This window comes from Colossoma macropomum, unplaced genomic scaffold (assembly GCF_904425465.1).
Source record: "Colossoma macropomum unplaced genomic scaffold, Colossoma_macropomum, whole genome shotgun sequence".
Lineage (NCBI taxonomy): Eukaryota > Metazoa > Chordata > Actinopteri > Characiformes > Serrasalmidae > Colossoma > Colossoma macropomum.
In genome coordinates this window covers 35,449,156-35,468,939 of record NW_023494803.1, presented here as the reverse complement: position 1 = coordinate 35,468,939, position 19,784 = coordinate 35,449,156, and the positions used below count along the sequence as shown (strand labels likewise).

The following is a 19,784-nucleotide window of genomic DNA, read 5'->3' as shown; positions in this document are numbered from 1 at the left end:
TCGCCTGTTAAACCATTAGGATCATTTATATTGTGATATCAACCCATTAAAAAAAGGCAAAACATATTACAAAACCATCAGGAGCCAACAAACACTTTTTTTCATGGGTTTTTTTCATTAGGGAAAGTATGATTTTACTTTCTGTGTAAACACCTTCATATGGAGTTTGACTTTCTTCTTTCTTTTTCTTTTATTTATTTATTTATTAATTAACTGAAGCACCTGTTGGACAAAATCATACTGAACAACAGTAAAGACAAAGACGGGGCAGTTTAAAGGGCTCATATCCCAATTATTTCTACTTAGTTCTACTCATATTTGTGTAGTATCGTTCCCAGATACGCCGTAATTCATTTTTCATTCCCTTAGAATTAAACAGGCTGTTTTTGTCACTGTGCCTTTAAGACTGATATGTGTAAATTATCTCTGTTCTGATTGATTTTCCTATATTGGGTCACATTAAAAAAGCAGTCTGGTCTAAAACACTCCTTATAACTCTAAAATGACAGTTTAGGATTAAACTGCTGTAGGCTGAATAGATGGATATATGTAAAGGTGCTGGTTTTTGTGACATCACAAAAACACCATCAAAAATGGGCTGTTTTTGCTCCATAGTTTCTACATATGGGCTCTATTGAGAGGGGAGTGAATGTGATGTTTTGAAACTTTAATGATGTTTAGAGAGAAGTTCATTCTATGATACAGACTCTTTAAGTCAGTGGTCACCAACCCTGGTCCTGGAGATCTACCTTCCTGCAGAGTCTGGTTCCAACCAAAATCTGCCACACCTGCTCCAGCTAATCAACCTCTTCCCATGTCCCTGATTGGGTAGATCAAGATGCATTAGTGTTGAATAAGAGGACGGGGTTGAAACTAAACTCTGCAGGAAGGTAGATCTCCAGGAAGAGGGTTGGTAACCTCTGCTTTAAGTTCCTCCAAACTCTCCAGCTCACTTTTTCTTTAATTCTAATATTTTCCCCACCACTGAGTAATTCCAGGGAGCAGAGACCACTCAGTGACCCTCTGAGATGAGAGAACTTAGTAGGAAATCGTCCTGTGGTAAACAGAAAAGCCCAAAACCTCCATGACGTATTTAACATGTTTGTATTTCAGTCAACCAGATGAAAGACATAAATAAACACAGATTTTTTTTTTATTATTTACTAAGTTTTTCAAACTTGTCTATTATTTACAAGTACTTTTTCACAATAGTCATAACAGAATAAACAGTCACTATGAAAAGAATCCAAACAAGTAGTATTTTTGATCTTCTTTCTGAAAGCATTAGAACAATGCTGCTCAAAAAAACTTACAACAAACCAGTACTGAAAACGAGCCTTTAAACTGGCAACATAGGATGAATGTACAGTATCACTTTATATCATCTCCAATACCAGAGAATTACTATAACTATTACATTCATACTGTGCAGTTGTGTAGTTACAGTGTTGTACTGGATAAAGTACTTTGGCCTGACAGGGTATCAGGAGTCTTGTTCATGTGACAACACAGAAACTTCTCTGGAGTAAGAAAATCAATATAATAATAAATGGGAGACATCAAAACTCAGTTAAATTGTAGATTGGAAAGTGTTTGGAAAATGAACCTATACTTTGTTGGCACATTCTTTCATTGTAGGTCACTTCAGGGCAGGTCAGTCATTGTACAAATTCTTCCTGAACTTTGCACTTTGCTATTGCAGCCAAATAAACTGACAGGTCAAACTGAATCCAGTTGGCAAATATAAACCGTTGCAGCAAAAATAACCATTTTCTCTAAGTAAAAAAGCAATAAAATCTATAGTTTTGGATGAGGCAACTTCATACACGTTCACATCTACAATCTGTCCAATAGATGGAGACTGAGAGCTTTCTTTGGTTCTCTAAGCCAAAAAGGTCATATAGCCCTCCTGTTTTTCTTAAACAGGCTAAGCTGGGATAATGGATAACTACTGAAGAGACGTTCTGGGCTTCTGGCAGTGAGAAGAATTGAGCAATGAGAACTTTTTGAACTAAGGACGATATCAAGATCCTCCACTAAAGAGCAAAGAGCTGTTTAAAATAACAAATCATTTACTGGTCAAACTGAACACGGAGGATCTGAACTACAGCAGAGCAGTGAGGGTTCAGGCTACGTATCAAAATGTATGATTTTTATCACCAAATCACTTCAGTACTACTGAGTATTGAAAAAGTCCAATTACCAAATTTCAGTCTCTTAGCCTCTGTGGGCCAATAAATAAGCTTGTTCCTAAATCTAGACTGCTGATTGGCTATCGGTTACATTCGGTACATTTGTTATTAACGGCCAGTAAACTTTTAGTTTGTACTGTAAAAGAAGTATGAAAAAAAGCATAATTCAGAAATCTGAGGCATCTGTATTAGTATCAATTTGAACAATGCCCAGCCTGAATAAGGGTTTAAGCCACTTCATCCCTTCTAACAGTTTCAGTTTAAGGCAAATGGTTGTGGTTTAAAAGATCACAATGCACATTTATGCATTGAAAATGAAAGCAAGACCATAAAAATTACATGTGGGATTGTAAAAATCCATTAAAATTTGGCATTCTATGAATAGAAAAGCAGGTTTGCTATGGAGGTTAAACCAACACATTCAGTGGCACAAATACACAACATTCTCTCCCAGAAAATAATAATTCAAGTCTCAGCATCATTTAGGTATCAAAGGATTCTCATGTGAACTGCTGAGCTACAGACCTCTGACTTGACTGTGTTTTCATGTAAGGCTTTAAAAGTGGAGAGTCCTGTTGGTGGGAGATGCAGTTGAACAGCAGCAAACGACAGATTAAGGCACCAGAGAAATAAGACAGATGAGCCATTGAGAAGAACAGAAAGTAATGACGGAGCTCTTTGGCTTGTAAAGATTGTTTTAAGCAGTCTTTTTCACCACGTGGATGAAGTAACAAGGAGCCCCTCCCTGGCCAGGCTTATACTGCTTGAAATCACCAAACACGCTCTGCTCACATTTTCCAAAGAAGGCCTCCTTCAGGAGCTCCTTAAAGCTCTCCAGCCGGTGAGGGTAATACGACAAGCGGAATTTACTACGAAACAGACAGAAAATTAGAAGATAGTAAGTTAAAACATGTAAACCGGACATAATGCAAAACTACAGATCCCATACAAAACAGCAACTCTGAGAAGTTACTGGCAATAAGAACATGATGTGTCTTCATATGAATGACGCAGTGCATATAGCAGTAATACTTTCTTTGGAGTGGTTCTTTGTAGATGATTAATAAACTTTTAAAACTTATTTTATAAAAAATAAACAGATTATCAGTAAAACATCAACAGCATCTCAGTGTAGTAGCAGTAGTGAAGTGTCTGAGTACACTGAAGTAAATATCTTGTAGATGCTCTGTTGATACATCACTTACATTAAGTAGGTGTATTGTTAATATGTTACTTCCAGTGCGCAAAACCTTACCAATCGTACACAAAACCTTACCCTAACCCTGGCCCTAATCCTAACCCTAACCTCAACCCAAAACCTTACCCTCACCCTGGCCCTAACCCTAACCCTAACCTCAACCCAAAACCTTACCCTAACCCTGGCCCTAATCCTAACCCTAACCTCAACCCAAAACCTAACCCTCACCCTGGCCCTCATCCTAACCCTAACCCTAACCTCAACCCAAAACCTAACCCTCACCCTGGCCCTCATCCTAACCCTAACCCTAACCTCAACCCAAAACCTAATCCTAACCCTCATGTCGCTGCTGTCGGAACAAAACCTCGTATCTCCATTTTTCAGTTTTTGACATAATTTGAAAGTGCCTGTTACTCTTTACATTGTGTGTAAATTTCATGAAGAATGGACCAAAGAAACGACCCAAAATGACTTGGGGAAAATGTCTGGTTTCATTGACTCACATTAAAAGGAAAGTATGTTTTCTCCTGTTAGTCTTTCTCCTGTAAAGTTACCATTTTGGAAATACGAAGTTTTCTTCCGACAACAGCGATATGTTTTTAACATGTTACTGAGAGTCTGTTGAGTGTTTGTTTCATCTAAAACATACATAGCTGTATGAAACAAGCAGAAATTCTGTCAGAAGTGTGGATTTTTCATTCAGTTTCTAGCATATTTGTGTTTCTGAGTAAAAGAAGTAATTATATTATGATTAAAATTTGTTCTGTATAGGTGTTTATGTGAATATTTTGCTATGCTTTTGTCACTGACATCAAAACATATGGAAATAATTCAAAAGTACAAGCTAAAACCTGTCGATATAGAAAGCAAAGTAAATGTAAAGGTAATTTATTCATGTAATTAACTATTTAATGGTGTAATTACATTGAAATAGCTCAACAATAATAATTCTAGGCATCTAAGGTTCAATGATCAGCATGAAAATCTGCATGCTGACAATCTACAACTTTTGATAGAACCATTACTGTAATATACTGATGAAGAAAGACAACACATAGTAGCAAAGCTGACCGTACCTGGTCAAGCTTTTACTGCTCATGCCATTAATATTATAATTTGACCAACTATCCTTAGCATTTCCTTTAAACTCCTCTCTCCAGAATCATTCCTAAGCCTCCATGTCTCTGGCGTAGCCTACAGTACCTTGTCTCGGGTGGCATCTGTGCTCCCTCTGGTTGGGGGATCTCCAGTGAGTAGTCCAGTGTGACCATGTGGGGCTTGTTGTTGACCCAAAGCACTGATGTGGAGATGTCCTGTTTCAAGTCGCTCTGGAATACAAATACCAGCCAGATGTGAAAAGCATGGACTTTCGTTCAAATCACTTATAGTGGATCTACATGCACAAGGCAACGTACTAGATATTATTTTCCGCTTTTATGAAGGTGCTAGACAGCTGGATTTCCTTGAAATGTAAAAGAGGGTTCTTCAAGGGTCTTTAGTAAAGATAAATGGATTAAGATAGAACCATGAACACTTAAAGACCCCTTTGCATGCCTAAAGGGTTCTTTGCATGATGAAATGGTTCTTCAGATTGATGGACAATGTGTTGTACATGGTTGTATATAGAACTTTCTTGAAGAGGGTTCTACATAGCACCAAAAAGCATTCTGCTACTGCTTCAAGCTTGACATTGTAACAACAGAAGAACCTTTTTTGAAGAATCTCCAAGACCCCTTTGCATGCCTAAAGGGTTCTTAGCATGGTGAAAGGGTTCTTTAGATTGATAGAGAATGTCTTGTATATGGTTCTATACAGAACCTTTTTGAAAATGCTTCAGTGTAGCACAAAAAAGTGTTCTTCTGTTCTTACAATGTCAAGCTTGTAACAGTAGCAGAATGCTTTTTGGTGCTATATAGAACCCTTTTCAAGAAGGTTCTATATACGACCATGTACAACACATTCTCCATCAATCTGAAGAACCATTTCACCATGCAAAGAACCCTGTAGACATGCAAAGGGGCCTTTGAGTATTCATGGTTCTAAATACAACCATTTGTCTTTACTAAAGAACCCGTGAAGAACCATCTTTTTTAAGTGTGTAACTATAGAAGAACCTTTCATGTGCTATGATGAACTATTAGGCTGAGGCTATTGTAGATTTCACCATACACAATTCATGCAGCTGTTTACTGAACTGTATTGGCGTCTTGTGTTACCAGGCATTACCAGTCAGGCTGACTAGGATTTCATCAGGACTGTCTTTTTGTCATGGACTTTAATCTTAGACTTGCATGAGCACTTCATTATTGACATAAATGATGGGAATAATCATTATCTACATGCACTTATGTCACTCGTATCATTATGTGCAATGTTATCTTCAGATTAGGAATCCACTTAGTCTGTTAGTTTAGGCTATAGTGGTCACCAACCCTCCTCCTGGAGAGTTTCGTTCCAACCTGCATCTAACATGCTTACATAACAATAAAGCACCTGATCCAGCCAATCAAGGACTCCTGAAGAAAAAAGAATTAGAATTAGACTCCACAGGAAGGCAGATCTCTGAGATAAAGGCTGGTGACCACTGGTTTAGGCTAAATAAGGAAAACCAGATCATAAAGCTAGGAGAGCAGACAGACCGAGATGCATTAATTAAAGGTGTTTACTTGGCTTTTCCATGTCTTTAGTGCAAATGCAAGACGGTTTGTTGATCATATGGTTCTATATTCTTTTGCCCATAGACTCTTAAATAATAAATCTTCGTAAATGGTTCTTGGCTTGCACATTATGTAAAGAATTTTTTCATACTCACATCTCAAAAATCTTTTTTTTTTTTTTAGTAGCATCGATTGAAAGGTTCTTTAGGGAAGCAAAAATTTTATTGCATCATGCAAACCACCCTTTGTGGCACCTTTATTTTTAAGCACATAGACAAAATAAGAACTGAAAGAGTACCGAATTGTTTTCCACATTGCAGTATTAAAAATGTGTTTATCTTTTAATACATTCTGCAGCTCTAATTAGCAGCGAAACCTCGGTTTCAGTTGTGTTTATTGCTTTTAACACAAACCCGTGTGTGAAGTTCACCTTCCAGTTGTTGTGACCTACTGTTTCTCTCTTGCATGTGTACTAAACACCATGAAAAGCCAAGTACACACCTTTAAATAATAGATTCCAGTCTGTCTGGCCTCTTGGTTTTATGTAGCAACCTTCCTGACTTCAGCCTGAGCTAGTAGACATTTTGACCTCATAAGTCAGAACATAAACTGGGGTTTGTCTGCTGTTTTTCCTCTTTCTGAGGCTTTGCTTCTGTTGTCTATTTTGCTGGGCTGCTTTCACTAGGATGTTCTGGTACAGTTTGGTTGTAGTGTTATTATTTACAGCAGAATATTAATAGGTCTGTTGTGTTATTAGTCATCAAAATGTCTTCTAGTTCCTGCATGAATAGAACCTGTTTAAACCTGTCTTCAGATGGGCGAGTGCACAGACAGACAGGAAACAATTTGAGGTTAGGTGTGTCGCACTAAAGTGAAGAAAAGCACTATTTGTCTCAAAGCTGATAGGAAATGACGAAGCTGATAAAGGGTAATGTTTGGAAGCTTAAAAACAGGGTAGTAGTACCTGCCTGGGGAACAACATTCAACATGTTCTGTATGCTCACCAGATTTTGGCCCTTCTTCATCAAATTCAGTCAAATCTGATCGTAAAATGAGCGCAAACAAATTACACTGACCGTTTAGTCATTCATCATTCATCTTTGGCATCTCTCCAAGATCAAACTCATATCTGGTAGGAGTGTGTGTAATAGCTGAACAACCTGACGAAATTGCTGGATTTGCGGTTCACCAACCAAAACTGTCTTCTATAATACTAGTAATAAGAGTAAAAATAGAAAATAACAATCATACTAATAATTTCTGCAAATGGCAATCCAGTTAGTGGATGTACTTATTTTATATGAACATAAAACTTACATGCTGCAACTATTTCATATTCCAAGTTCAGCAGGTAGAGCAGTGCACTCACTGCTCAACCTCAAACTCCACCCACGAGCACAGTCACTGGGTCATGAGCCACTGAATGCATGCTTAATTTAAATGTTATGCAAGGTACTGGTAAGCTGGCACTTGTTTTCACGCACTGAGGCTGATCCATCATTTGCGTATGTTTCGACGTTGTGCGAAAGTTTCATAAATAAAGGGGTAGAGCAGTCCATCTTAAGCCACAGGCCAAATCTGTGCTATTTTTTTATGCAACTTTGATGAATAATACATACAAAGTATTATTCATCAAAAAATCTTTGTTTACATACAAAGATTTTTGCCAGTCCGATTGAATACATTCTGATTATGGATTAAGAGTGAGGTGTTTATATGCACTTTACTAAACAATCTGATGAAAAATCTGCACACTACAAGTAATCATATTCAAAGTTGCGTGCATGTGTACAGAACCACTTAGTGTAAATGTTACCATGACAACGAGCATCACGCGACTCCAGCCAGAGTGAGACGAGCAGCAGTGAGTTACTGAGTTTTCAGCTGGCATGTTTGTGTTTTTCATTACATTCAATTACTTCACATGTACTTATTAAAGAAGGCGAGAGGAAGACATCATGACCTGAGACACATAAGCTGGACATCCGCCCCACCGCCGTCTTTTAAAGATCAAAGCATAAACTTTGTCTCCTCTGCAGACCAGTTTCTGCCCAGCCATGTTGAACGTTATAAACTTTCACTATGACGTGACGCACATGATCAGAACATACTTCCACTTTCCAATTGGGAATGTAATCAGATACAGGCGTTCATATGGTTATTATTCTTCTATTTAACGGATTATTTACAGGATTACTCACCTCGTTCAATCGGACAGAAACTGTATTCTGAAAGGCATTATTCGGACTAGACTATTCCGACTGAGGAGTTTACATGGACGTATTCTATTCCAGTTGAGCTATTAGTCGGATTATTAACGGATTATCAGGCTGCACGTAAACATGGCTAGTGTGTGCAGGTTTTAGCCAATACGTTGAGTGATGGGGTTTGATGTTAAAAAGCATACCTGGTAATAAATGTTCTTCCCTTGTGGAGCTAGGCCGGTCTCGAGGATGTAGTCATAGTTACGGTGATCAATGATGAGGATTCCTCCAGGTTTCACCATGCTGGCGATGTTGTGCAGAGCCAGCTTCTGATCACTCTGGTCCCCTACGAGAGGATCAATCAGTAAATCAGTGCATCCAGAACTGAAGCATTCATAAGCTTCATATTCTTACCTTTGAAATCTGGTAGATGAGCAAAAGAGTTCCCCAGGCAGATAACAGCATCAAACCCATCTCCCGGCTTCTGAACATCATCCGCTAGCGTAAGCCAGTTAGCCTCTTCGATTACTGTGAGGACGATGGTACAACCACAGAGTGACAGTCAGTTACACTGTTATGTGCCAGTGATGTCACAGATTCCTCAAAACTCTTAAATAAGAAGCTCCTCCTTACCCCACTGGTCAAAAGCTGGCTCTTTCCTCCTTTCCCATCTCTCCTTGAGAGCGTACTTCAGCATCTTATCACTGGCGTCCACACTGACCATCCTGAATTCCTCCTCCACCAGCATGATGGAATCCACCCTGCAAAAAGCAGAGTGTTAACTACAGTGTCGTCCACCAAGACTCCAGATTACTGTGACTATTAACCAAGTAATCGTGAATTTTCTCCCCAGTTTTAGTCATGGCTAGCTACAGAGTCCAGCTACACTTTTAAAAAGATGGTTCTTTAGAATAGGGAATGGTTCTGTTTAGAACCATGAGCTCCATATAGAACCGTTTCATGCTTAAATTGTTCTTTGCACGGTGAAAAGATTGCTCACTTCACTGATTGCTCATTTCACTGATGGAGAACGTGTTGTACATGGTGCTCTACAGAACCTTTTTGAAAATTGTTCTACATAGCACAAGAAAGGGTTCTTCTATTGTCACACACTTAAAAAATGAGGGTTCTTCAGTAAAGAAAATGGTTCTATGTAGAACCATGAACACTCAAAGAGGCCTTTGCATGATTAAAGGGTTCTCTGCATCGTGAAAGTGTTCTTCAGATTGATGGAGAAACCCAAAAAGGGTTCTTCTACTGCTACAGGCTTGACATCATAATATTCGAAGAACCCTTTTTTGATGCTATATAGAACAGTTTTCAAAAATGTTCTATATAGAGAATGTGCTATAAATGGTTCTATCTATCTGTCTTTTTAAGAGCGTACAATGTCAAGCTTGTAACAACAGAAGAACCCTTTTTGGTGCTGTATAGAACCATATACAACACGTTGTCCATTAACCTAAGGAATATTTCACCATGCCAAGAACCATTTAAGCATGAAATGGTTCCATATAGAACTCTCTTTTCTTTATAACCCTTGAGGAACCATCTTTTTTAAGAGTGATCTCCCTCATCACTGTATTTCATTGGACAGCTAATGCTTGGAGCAAAATGCTAACTGCTGATTCTGTTACATCAGTTGACAGACACCCGTGCTGACTACCGTTGCGCTGAGTAATGGGGAGACCAATTATGATCTACTGAAACAAGTTTAATCAGGTAAGGACAGACCGAATGTCCACACGCTGGTGTTGGTCAAGTCATGGGCAACAAGTTTACAGTCTTAATCATGACAACATGGCTAGTGAGAGCAGTCTGCACCCACTTCCTCTAGTACAGTGATCAAAAGTAGTATTGGGACACTCCCTAAATACAGTTTACAGTCATATGCAAAAGTCAGATTTTCGGGATTTGATCCTGTGCAGAGATCACACTTAAATATGGCATTTTTCTGCATTTGTTGTATTTGTTGAGGTTAAGCTATTTAGAAACATAAAATATAAAATGTGCCATAACCTTTGCACAGGCAAGAAATTTGTTTTGTGTTTTTTCGTTAAAAAATGTTAAATTCAGCAAAAAAAAACAGTAATTGTGCATTAAAATATGCAGAAGTGTGTAGGATGTTATTTATTTTCATGTAGAAAACAAAACATGTTGTTTGACCAGGGGCACACAAACTTTTGCATACAACTGTATGCCTTGTTTATGTTATATATCATTTCATGTCCATCTAAAAGGTTGCAACAACCAGCAATAATGATCAGTGAAGGGTTTTGTTGCAAAACACGTTATAGACCACTTCAGGAATTTTCTTCTTTTTTGATATACGTTGTTGAGAGTGGGTTTTACACATTCAACAAAATATTAATGTCATATTATGAGTAAAATCACCTAATATCAACTATTAGACTCATCTTCCATTGTATGTCAGTTGTTATACTTTCTGAAAACTCATGGATACAACATTTTTGAAAGAAACCCTTCAAATGATGCAAGTAGTTAATAACATAAATAAAGCAAGTAAACATATTCAGACATTATTGGGACAAACATTAGTAAATCTTCATGTAGGTTAGTCATTACTATTTTATTTTGGTTAGTATTTTGCTGCATGTCCCTCCATTTGCAGGACAGATTGACATCTTCTAGGCATGGAGGGCTTGAGTGATGTTCACCCAGGCCTGTAGAATCTTCTCTTCTGGATGGCCAGAGCTTGGCAGGTTTGCAACACCTCTTGTCTCTCTCCAGCTGCAGTATAGTTGCATCATCTTCTCAGACATTTTGTTATCAATATTCTTAACAGATTAATTCAACTCAATATTTACAAGCAATATCTTTCAGAATGTTAATGAAATTTTGAGTAGGTGGATTTCCAGGAGTAGCTCTGGTTTGGTGATCTCTGATTTGAACATGTGTATTTGGATTAGTGTCCCATCTTGTTTTATTAAGTAAATCAAGTCAAAGTCAAAGTTCATTCGTAAAAGTGCTTTTTACAACAGGTGTTGTCACAAAGCAAATTTACAGAAAAATCCAGGTCCGAGCCCCCATGAGCGTCGCCAATGGCGACAGTGGCTAGGAAAAACTCCCTAAGAGCAAGAAGAAGAAACCTTGAGAGGAACCAAGACTTAAAAGGGGAGCCCATCCTCCTCTGGTCGACACCGGATAGCAAACAGCGTTAGTATTAATGGGGAGTTAGGTGAGTTTTCTAGTCAGCTTTTGTGCAGTTGGACTCAATATTGTTATAACTTGGCTAAAATAACATACTGTTGAATATGGTGAAGGAAAATGTAATAATAATACATTAATAAATTGAATAATTCTAAGAAACAACTGATGATAGTGGTGTCCCATGACTACTTTTGAGCACTGTACATGAAGATGGTCACTGTGTTTTTTCACTCCTAAGCACTTGCAGGGCTACCACATCACTTTAAGGATTTCTGTCTGACTTGAGTTCAAGCTGCACAGCCCCCTCTGCTCTGAGGGAATAGGGCCTGTTAACATTCCTGAAAGATTCCTGACCACAGACAACATGCCCATTTGGACACTAAATTCTAGAAATTCTAGAACAATACTGATAGCCGAGATGTCCGTGATCATTACATGTTACTTTCAACTTGTAAACTATTTTCACCTTGTAACTTTCATCATAAATAGGGATATGTAACATAATGTAATAACATAAATAAGGATATTTAAAAATGCAATGTAATAACATAAATAGGGCGAATAATTGAAAGTTCTGTTTTACTAAAGGAAAGAAAAACTGCTCTGTGCACAACTTAATCATCCTCTGAATATTCAACCTGTGGCTATAAGTTTAAGTAATAATTGACTGATACTGATATATAGAGTCATTAATCAGCGCACTGACTCAAAACAATTCAACTATAAACCCTTTTATTTTATTTATAACTATAAACCCTTAAACTTGGTGAACACTGATGGTGTTGAGATGAGTCTGTCATATGGAAAAAATACTTAATCTGCAATAACATTGCGACATATTGCTATTGACTATACAGGCCACACAGCCAACTCACACTGCCAATAAGAGCTCAAGACTGGTTCTATTGTTTATTGTTGTTTAATTTTAGGATCCCCATTAGCTGCTATCACGATAGCCACTATTCTTCCTGGGGTCCAATAGACATACTATACATTACAAAATAGTGCAATAACACTATTTTTAAGGGGAACTCACTATTGCAATAACTATTTTTAAGGGGGACTCACTATTGCAATAACTATTTTTAAGGGGGACTCACTATTGCAATAACACTATTTTAAAGGGGAATTCCACCAATCTTTCAAAATTCATGCATAATTACATTGTTAGAATAACAAAGTCACTCAGAATGCTTTGATGTGAAATGCTCCACTAAAGAAACTTGAGTCAGAGTTCACAGTGGTGGTGATAGGAACCAGATGTCTGAAGCATTTCACGCCTCTAAAAGCTTTGCCACAGAAAGTTATTACTACTATTTTACCAATACCAACATTACATATAAACACTCAGAAGACACATGTAGGTTCATTGGTCATTTTGGATAGTAAATAAAGGTTTGTAGACATCACATGCCCTGATTTCTATCGCCACTGCTGTAAAAAACACAAGTTGGTAAGTTTCTCTACAATAAAGCATTTCATATTAAACCCCTCTGAATGACTCTGTTTACACCTTAATGGTTGAACGATGTACAAAATTTGAAAAACAGGTGGAATTCCCCTTTAAGTAGTAGTAGCATCAACATGAAAAGTGATCATGTTTGCAGAATGTGCTGAAGAGGCATTCTGTGAGCCAGCACTGCCTCAGGAGCAGCTGCTGCATGTGAGTGAACAGAAGCAGCGGAGGCTATTCTTAGTTCAGGTTAGTGGGTCAGTGTTACACTGGCAGTGAGTGGAGAGTTTAGTGGGTTAGAGTGAAAGAAAGACTTTAAAGAACCTGTAAAACTGCAGCAGCACTAAAAGACAACATTCCTCACGGCATCATCTTCAGCTGGAGTTGTGAGCTGAAGTTATGAGCTTGAAACTCCTCTTTCAGCCCCTCCAGACATGTTAATAATGCAGGGCATGTAAGCTAGTTCAGTTTTGCATGCGAACTTCACAACGCAAAAACTTTTTTTTTTATAAATTTAAACATAGCATACATGCAATTTGAGTAATTATTTGTTCTAGCTATAAACTTGGTGTATAACTGCGTTGCAGTGCCTTTCTTTTTATTGCTGTTAGCTATGTAGCCTTTAGCATGCTAACTAGCTAGCTAGAGTAAAGTGATGAGGCTGAATCAGCTGTCATGTATAACAGATGGAGTATTTTGCAACGCCTAGCAAACAGAATGTTATGGTTTTGAAATGTTAAGAATGTTAATGTAGTTTTGCTACACTGCTATATCAGGGGTGGGCAAACCAAATGTTATGAAGAGCCATTTTGTCCTTTCAACAAAAATCAAACCACCTTGGGAGCCACAACATTGTATGTCCATTTTACCATATTGACTGTACATAAAAGTGTAAGCTAAAAAATATGATAGAAATGAAAACACAGACTTACTTTGCTCTGCTTTAAGCTTTAGTTCAGCGATAGCCGCTTTTCTCGCATCTCCGGCAGGAAACTTTTCCTCAAAAGTGAAACGGTTTCTTATAAAATGTTTCTCACTGTTTGATTTTTTATGATTTTCCATAAATGGTGCCTGAAGTGCCAGAATGTAACTGCTGCACCATTTAAGGTGGAACAGAAAAATTCTAACAAGAAGCTGGCGAATGAGAAACTGACTTCAGCTTTGCGACTTTTTAGTGTTTGACAGTTTCTTGTTGCAGATTAAACGTATCAGGAAACCAGCTGGAGTGATTATAAATGCAAATAAGTCAATTTGTCTCTGATTTATCCATGTTCTTCTTAAATCTCCCTCTTTGCCGTGTCGTTAGCTGCTAGCTAGGTGAGATAGCTGTCTGTGTTTGACCAGCAGTCTGCGCACCAATCTTCAGGGTGAATTAGCAGTTATACATTAACTCCAGCGTTTAAGACCATTTACTGTTAAAACATACAGAGCTCAGCAGAGCTTTATTTTACTGCAAAGGAGGAATATTTTATTTTTACCTAAGAATCTAATTCTGCTGTGGAGCCACAACAGAGCAGTAAAAGAGCTGCATGTTACCAATCCTGTGCTTTGGCTTATAAATAGCTTTGTTTATCATTATTTTAACTGGGTTTGAAAAGGAAAATTTGTTAGATCGAAATGATTTCTATGCAAATTTTGCAGCTGAAGCCAACACTTGTGGTCACTTGATCCCTCACCTCTCCAAGGGTTCATCTAATGAACCTCACTTGAGCTAATAAAGTAATGGAACGGCCCTTAAAATGGTGTTGGGGATTCCCCTGAGGAGGGATGGCAAGGCCAAGTGGACGAGGTATTGTTAAAACCAGCACTGAAATGGGCAGCAAGCATAAAAAATAACCCAAAATTGGCCATTTTATGTTTAGAGCAGTAGACATAGTCCGGCTGATACTCACCTTTCAATCAAGCTCAGATGTAATTCAATTAAAGGGACATTAGAATCCAAAACAATGATCAAATTCTCAAAATAAAGCTGCAGTTTGTTGTAATAAAATTGTTTATGTAATAAAACCAAACATGGTGTGACATTCATATAGAAACATTTCACAACCCTCATCTTGTCAAATGAGTGTCAACAAATGACATGCAGCCCTTACCTAAAACCAAGATGGTTATTTGATCCTGTCAAAGCATCTCCACTTTTGTGTTTTGTGTAAAGTTTCCTTCAGCACTTGAATAGGACGTTTTTACTTAGTTTGTTTTCCTAGTCATATTAGGCGCGAGTCATCATATTGTATTATTTAAAAGACCAAATTCTTGATTTTTTTCATAATCTTCCTCTGAAATGTCTTCTGAGGAAAAATCATATTAACCAATAATATCATGTTTCATCTCCCTGGGCCCTCCCAGCATCCCCAGCCTATTATCCAGTGAAGACGCTAAGCTAGCTCAGAGACCCGCACTGACACAGAGTTTTACTTGGAAATATGTCACAGTATGCAAAGAAAATGCGTTATGATTTTCAATTTGCATTGATTTTGACAAATTCCATACAACATGTTGACTCCTTACATTTACGACCTACAATGTGATCATTTTACACAGATAGGCGAAGGTAGTGTTAGGAGTCTTGCCCAAGGACTCTTATTGGTATAGTGTAGGGTGCTTGCCCAGGCAGGCAGGCCTTACCAAGCCATGGGACTGCTGAAGTTTTATTACACACTTCTATAATCTAAGAAAAGCTCCAATAGTTTGCATTGAAGTCCCTGTAGTCAAAGAGTAATAAGCTTTAGTATGTAGTAAGCCTGGAATGTTACGGGGTTAAGGTATATTTTAGAAGACTAGGCTTCTGCAGCAGGGGAACTGAACTATCTGCTATTTAGCTCAAAGTCTGACCCAAACAAGACCTATTCTGATGGAATTATGGAGAGTGTAAGCAAACCTCTGAACCCAAATTGTTTGGCTTTGGCTGAGTTTTGAGCCCCAGTTATTTGACATGGAATGACCTGAGCATGTTATGGGAGTGCCCTGCTTTCAGCCGTCAAATCCAGTGATATATGACTAACATAGCTTCCTCCACCCTCTGCTTCTGAAAGATTGTGGCTCGCTAACACTAAAGAACTCTTTTAGTTCCACAATAACAGTAATGGAGCTATTTTATAAACCATTTTTAACCCTGATGTTAGGGTTAATGGACACTCATTAACCTGATAATTGTTGTTGGCCACTGTAATAGCCAGAATGCTTAATACCCAACAGCTCACAAAGAGCCAGAACAATAAGACTGAAAGCCTGAGTGAGCAATTTTATAGCTAAATGAGTGCATAATTCTTCTAATTCCCTCTCGCACATATAGAGCTAAAATAAATCAAACTAAAGTTCATTCAGAGTTATGAGAGTAATGCCTACATCTTTCTCAGGCTGTCAAAATGCTAATTTTGGTTTCTTTGATGAAACAATGCTGCTACAAGGCAGCCAGAAGGCCATCAAATATGTCTGTAATTCCACTAAGGATTCAAATAAATAACTGTGTCACTTGTAAAAAGAGTTATGTTAACACTTCTATGGTTGGACTCAGGACTAGGCTTAATCCCTTTCTGGGAACCTGGCCCTTAGAGCTTAAGGTAGGCCTGAAGGTCTATTATAGTAAACTGATGATGCAATACCTTCAGAGCATTTCTAGTCTGAGTGAATTATGCAAAACTGTACATAAGGCAATAATCTACCCAGTGACTCAATATTACAAAATTACAGTATTACGGAGAGACTGAGGCACTGCACAGAACAAACAGCCTTTAACTGGCACTGTCAGTAAACCATTCACTCTGGCAGATTTCAATTGTCTCAAATGTACTGGTTAAGCCTGGCTCAGTCTACATGTCACAGAGGTCTGAATCACACAAAAACATGACACTCGCTAAGGCAGAATCATTTGTCCACTTTTACTGTTTCGCTAACCACGGCGTCAGCTTTCAGCACAGTCTGTGGCAAGTAGATCGCTCTTTTCCAGTCTCGCTTCTGGAGTAAAGTTACACCTGCACTGCACAGTTTACTGTTTCTCCTGCTCTTTTCTGCTCTGACTGACCTCAGTCAACCCATAAGCTCATTAAAAAGCCCTTCACAAAGATGAAATGTAGGTTTAGAGCAGGGTAAACACTAAAATGAGATTATAGAGTAGGTAAATATTAAAATAGGAGTGTTTGAGCATATAAACAATACAATACTGTTAAAGGGCCCATCTCCTCCATTTTTCTTCTATTTCATTTTTATTGCTGAGGTTCACTTATGATGTTTGTATAGGTTTATGTACCAAAAACAATGCTCTCTTTTCCCTTTCAAATTAAACAGGCTGTTTTTGTTGCTTTCAAGACTGATGTATGTAAATGAGCTGTGTTTTGACTGGCTAACCTGTATTGTTCCCCATTCGAAAAGCAGTCTGGGCTGAAACACTTCTTATAACTTCAGTGTGAATAGGCAGGGCTAAATTGCTGTAGCTGAATAGGATTAATAGATTTGTGTGTTGGTTTTCGTGACATCAAAAGAACAATACATTCAAACAGGCTGTTTTTGCAGCTTAGCTTCTCTATATGGACCGTTTGGACTGGGTAGTGAATGGTTTTGAAATAATAACAATGTTTACATACTACATCAAACTCTTATTTCAAAAAGCAAAGAAATTAAACGCTTTAAATCAAATAAACCCTAAATTAGCAGGTAACCCTCACAGAAAAGTCACATATACACATGTGAAGTAATCACACTTTTTTCACATGTGAAGTTTTCACGTGATCACGTATTTGATGGCACATCTGATAATGCATTTTAACATGTGAAGTGTCCAAAAACCACATATCTTTTATACATATGTGAAATTCATGTGACTTTTCTGTTAAAGAAACACTAGAATAATAGTGTTAAGTCAAACAAACACTAAAATAAGAGCATTATAGCAGTTGAGCACTAAAATCTGAGCCTTACAGCAGGTAAACACTAAAAAATATTGTTAAACAAACACTAAAATATGAGTAAAAAAATATGAGTTTAAGAATTAAAGCAGGTAAATGCTAAAAAAATAGCGTTAAAGAAACACTAAAAATTGAGTGAAGTATTAACGCAGATGAACGCTAAAATAAGAGAAATAGACTTAAAAACAAACACTAAAACAATAGGGTTAAACAAACACTAAAATATGAGTATTTAAGAATTAAAGCAGGTAAATGCTAAAAAATTGGCGTTAAAGAAACTCTAAAAATTGAGTAAAGTATTAACGCAGATGAACACTAAAATAAGAGAAACAGATTTAAAAACAAACACTAAAATATGAGTATTAAAGTATTATAGCAGGTAAACACTAAAATAATGGTGTTAAACACTAAAATATGAGTATTAAAGCAGGTAAACACTAAAATAATAGTGTTAAACAAACATTTAAAGATGAGTATTAAAGCAGGTAAACTCTAAAATAGTGTTAAACAAACACTAAAATATGAGTGTTAAAGTATTAAAACACTACACTGTGTCAGAGCAGATAAATACTAAAATAACTGTTAAATCAAATGAACACTGCAGTGTGTATGAGAGCAGATCATACTAAAATAACAGTGTTAACTAAACACTAAAATAGCGACTTAAAGCAAGTTAACACAAAATTAAGAGGGCTGAATAAAAACACACTGAAACAGAGCATGAGAGCAGATGAAGACTGAAGCAGGTGTGTTAAGGCAGGTAAGCAGTGGTCTGTGCAGTGCAGTGCAGTGCAGAGGTGGGGGGCAGTGAAGCTCCTGCTGAGGAGAGAGGAATGGGGCCCTACCCTGTGCCGCAGGCCACATCCAGCACTCTGACACAGCTGTGCTGTCTGAGCAGAGAGACCAGCCAGCTCCGGTACTCCTCCGTCCTCCTCCTGGTGTTTCCGATATAAAGCTGCCACACTTTAGCCGCTTTGCCGTCCGCGTACTGGTCCGGCAGGCCCACCGCGGCCACGCCGAGCGAGCGGGTCCGATACACACTGTCCACCATGCTCAGTCAGAGGCGCGCGTGTATGTGTAAGTGTGTGTATGTACTTGTGTCCTGCGGTGTCCAGGCTTGTCCACTCCTCGCTCCTCGGCCCTGCTTGTTATCCTCCGGCTCGTCCACGCGGCTCGCTGAGCTGTTATTTATGGCGCAGCGATAAGGACCCAGGAACTTTCAGCCAATCAAATACCAGAGTTCCCTCACGCCTGCGTTTTGATTGGCGGTGACGTTGCATTGGTTCGAGTATGTGAGTGTTTCATCAGACTTCCAGGCAGCAGCAGACTGTCTGTTCTTGTACCTTTAGCTGTTTGTTTTCGTGTGTTTTAAGGTGTTGCATTCAGCTACAGCCACGCAACAGACGAAGGAAACAACCCACAAAGATAGGAATACAAGCTTATGTGTGTTTCTCAGATTTGTACACACACTGGGTGATTATTGATGTAATATTTCACAATATGGAATGAATATGGTGTTGTAGTAGTAAAACCAACGTAGTATTCGGTTTTAAAGGGGAATTCCACCACTTTTTCAAATTCCCTGCTTAATTCAATCACTTGCAAACAGAGTCATTCACGGTGGTTTGGTGTGACGTGGGACATTGTAGAGAAACTTACTTGCTCAGATTTCTTCACAGTGGTGGTGATATGAGCCAGAAGACGAATAAAGACATTCTATTTACTATCCAAAAAAAAGGTGCAGTGTTGATAATGCGAAATTAGTGGTGAATCTTTTCCTTGCATACTGTTTAATTTAGTTAAATACTTTTTATGCCACAACCTGATCTCAAAACAATGCCTCAAGCATCAGACATTATCTACGTAACTATTTTATGTAGCAAGTTTCTGTACTGCTGTTTTTAGAGGCATCAAATGCTTCAGATGTTTGGTTCTTATCACCACTATTGTAAACAATGGTAAACGATGGTAAACATGGAAAGTCTTTAAGCTTCTCTCGAATCAAGCA

The 19,784-nt window shown here is 38.1% G+C and overlaps 1 protein-coding gene across 1 annotated transcript; it reads right to left on the bottom strand.

Moving 5' to 3' along the window:
* Positions 1–1,135: 1,135 nt before the first annotated feature.
* Positions 1,136–18,941, bottom strand: gnmt (glycine N-methyltransferase). The gene is made up of 6 exons (XM_036592606.1): positions 18,622–18,941; positions 8,885–9,012; positions 8,666–8,779; positions 8,455–8,597; positions 4,594–4,718; positions 1,136–3,061 (listed from the first exon to the last, which is right to left on the bottom strand). Exons 1-6 carry the CDS (start codon positions 18,825–18,827, stop codon positions 2,890–2,892), a joined length of 888 nt encoding a protein of 295 aa, XP_036448499.1. The 5' UTR covers positions 18,828–18,941; the 3' UTR covers positions 1,136–2,889.
* Positions 18,942–19,784: the final 843 nt, after the last annotated feature.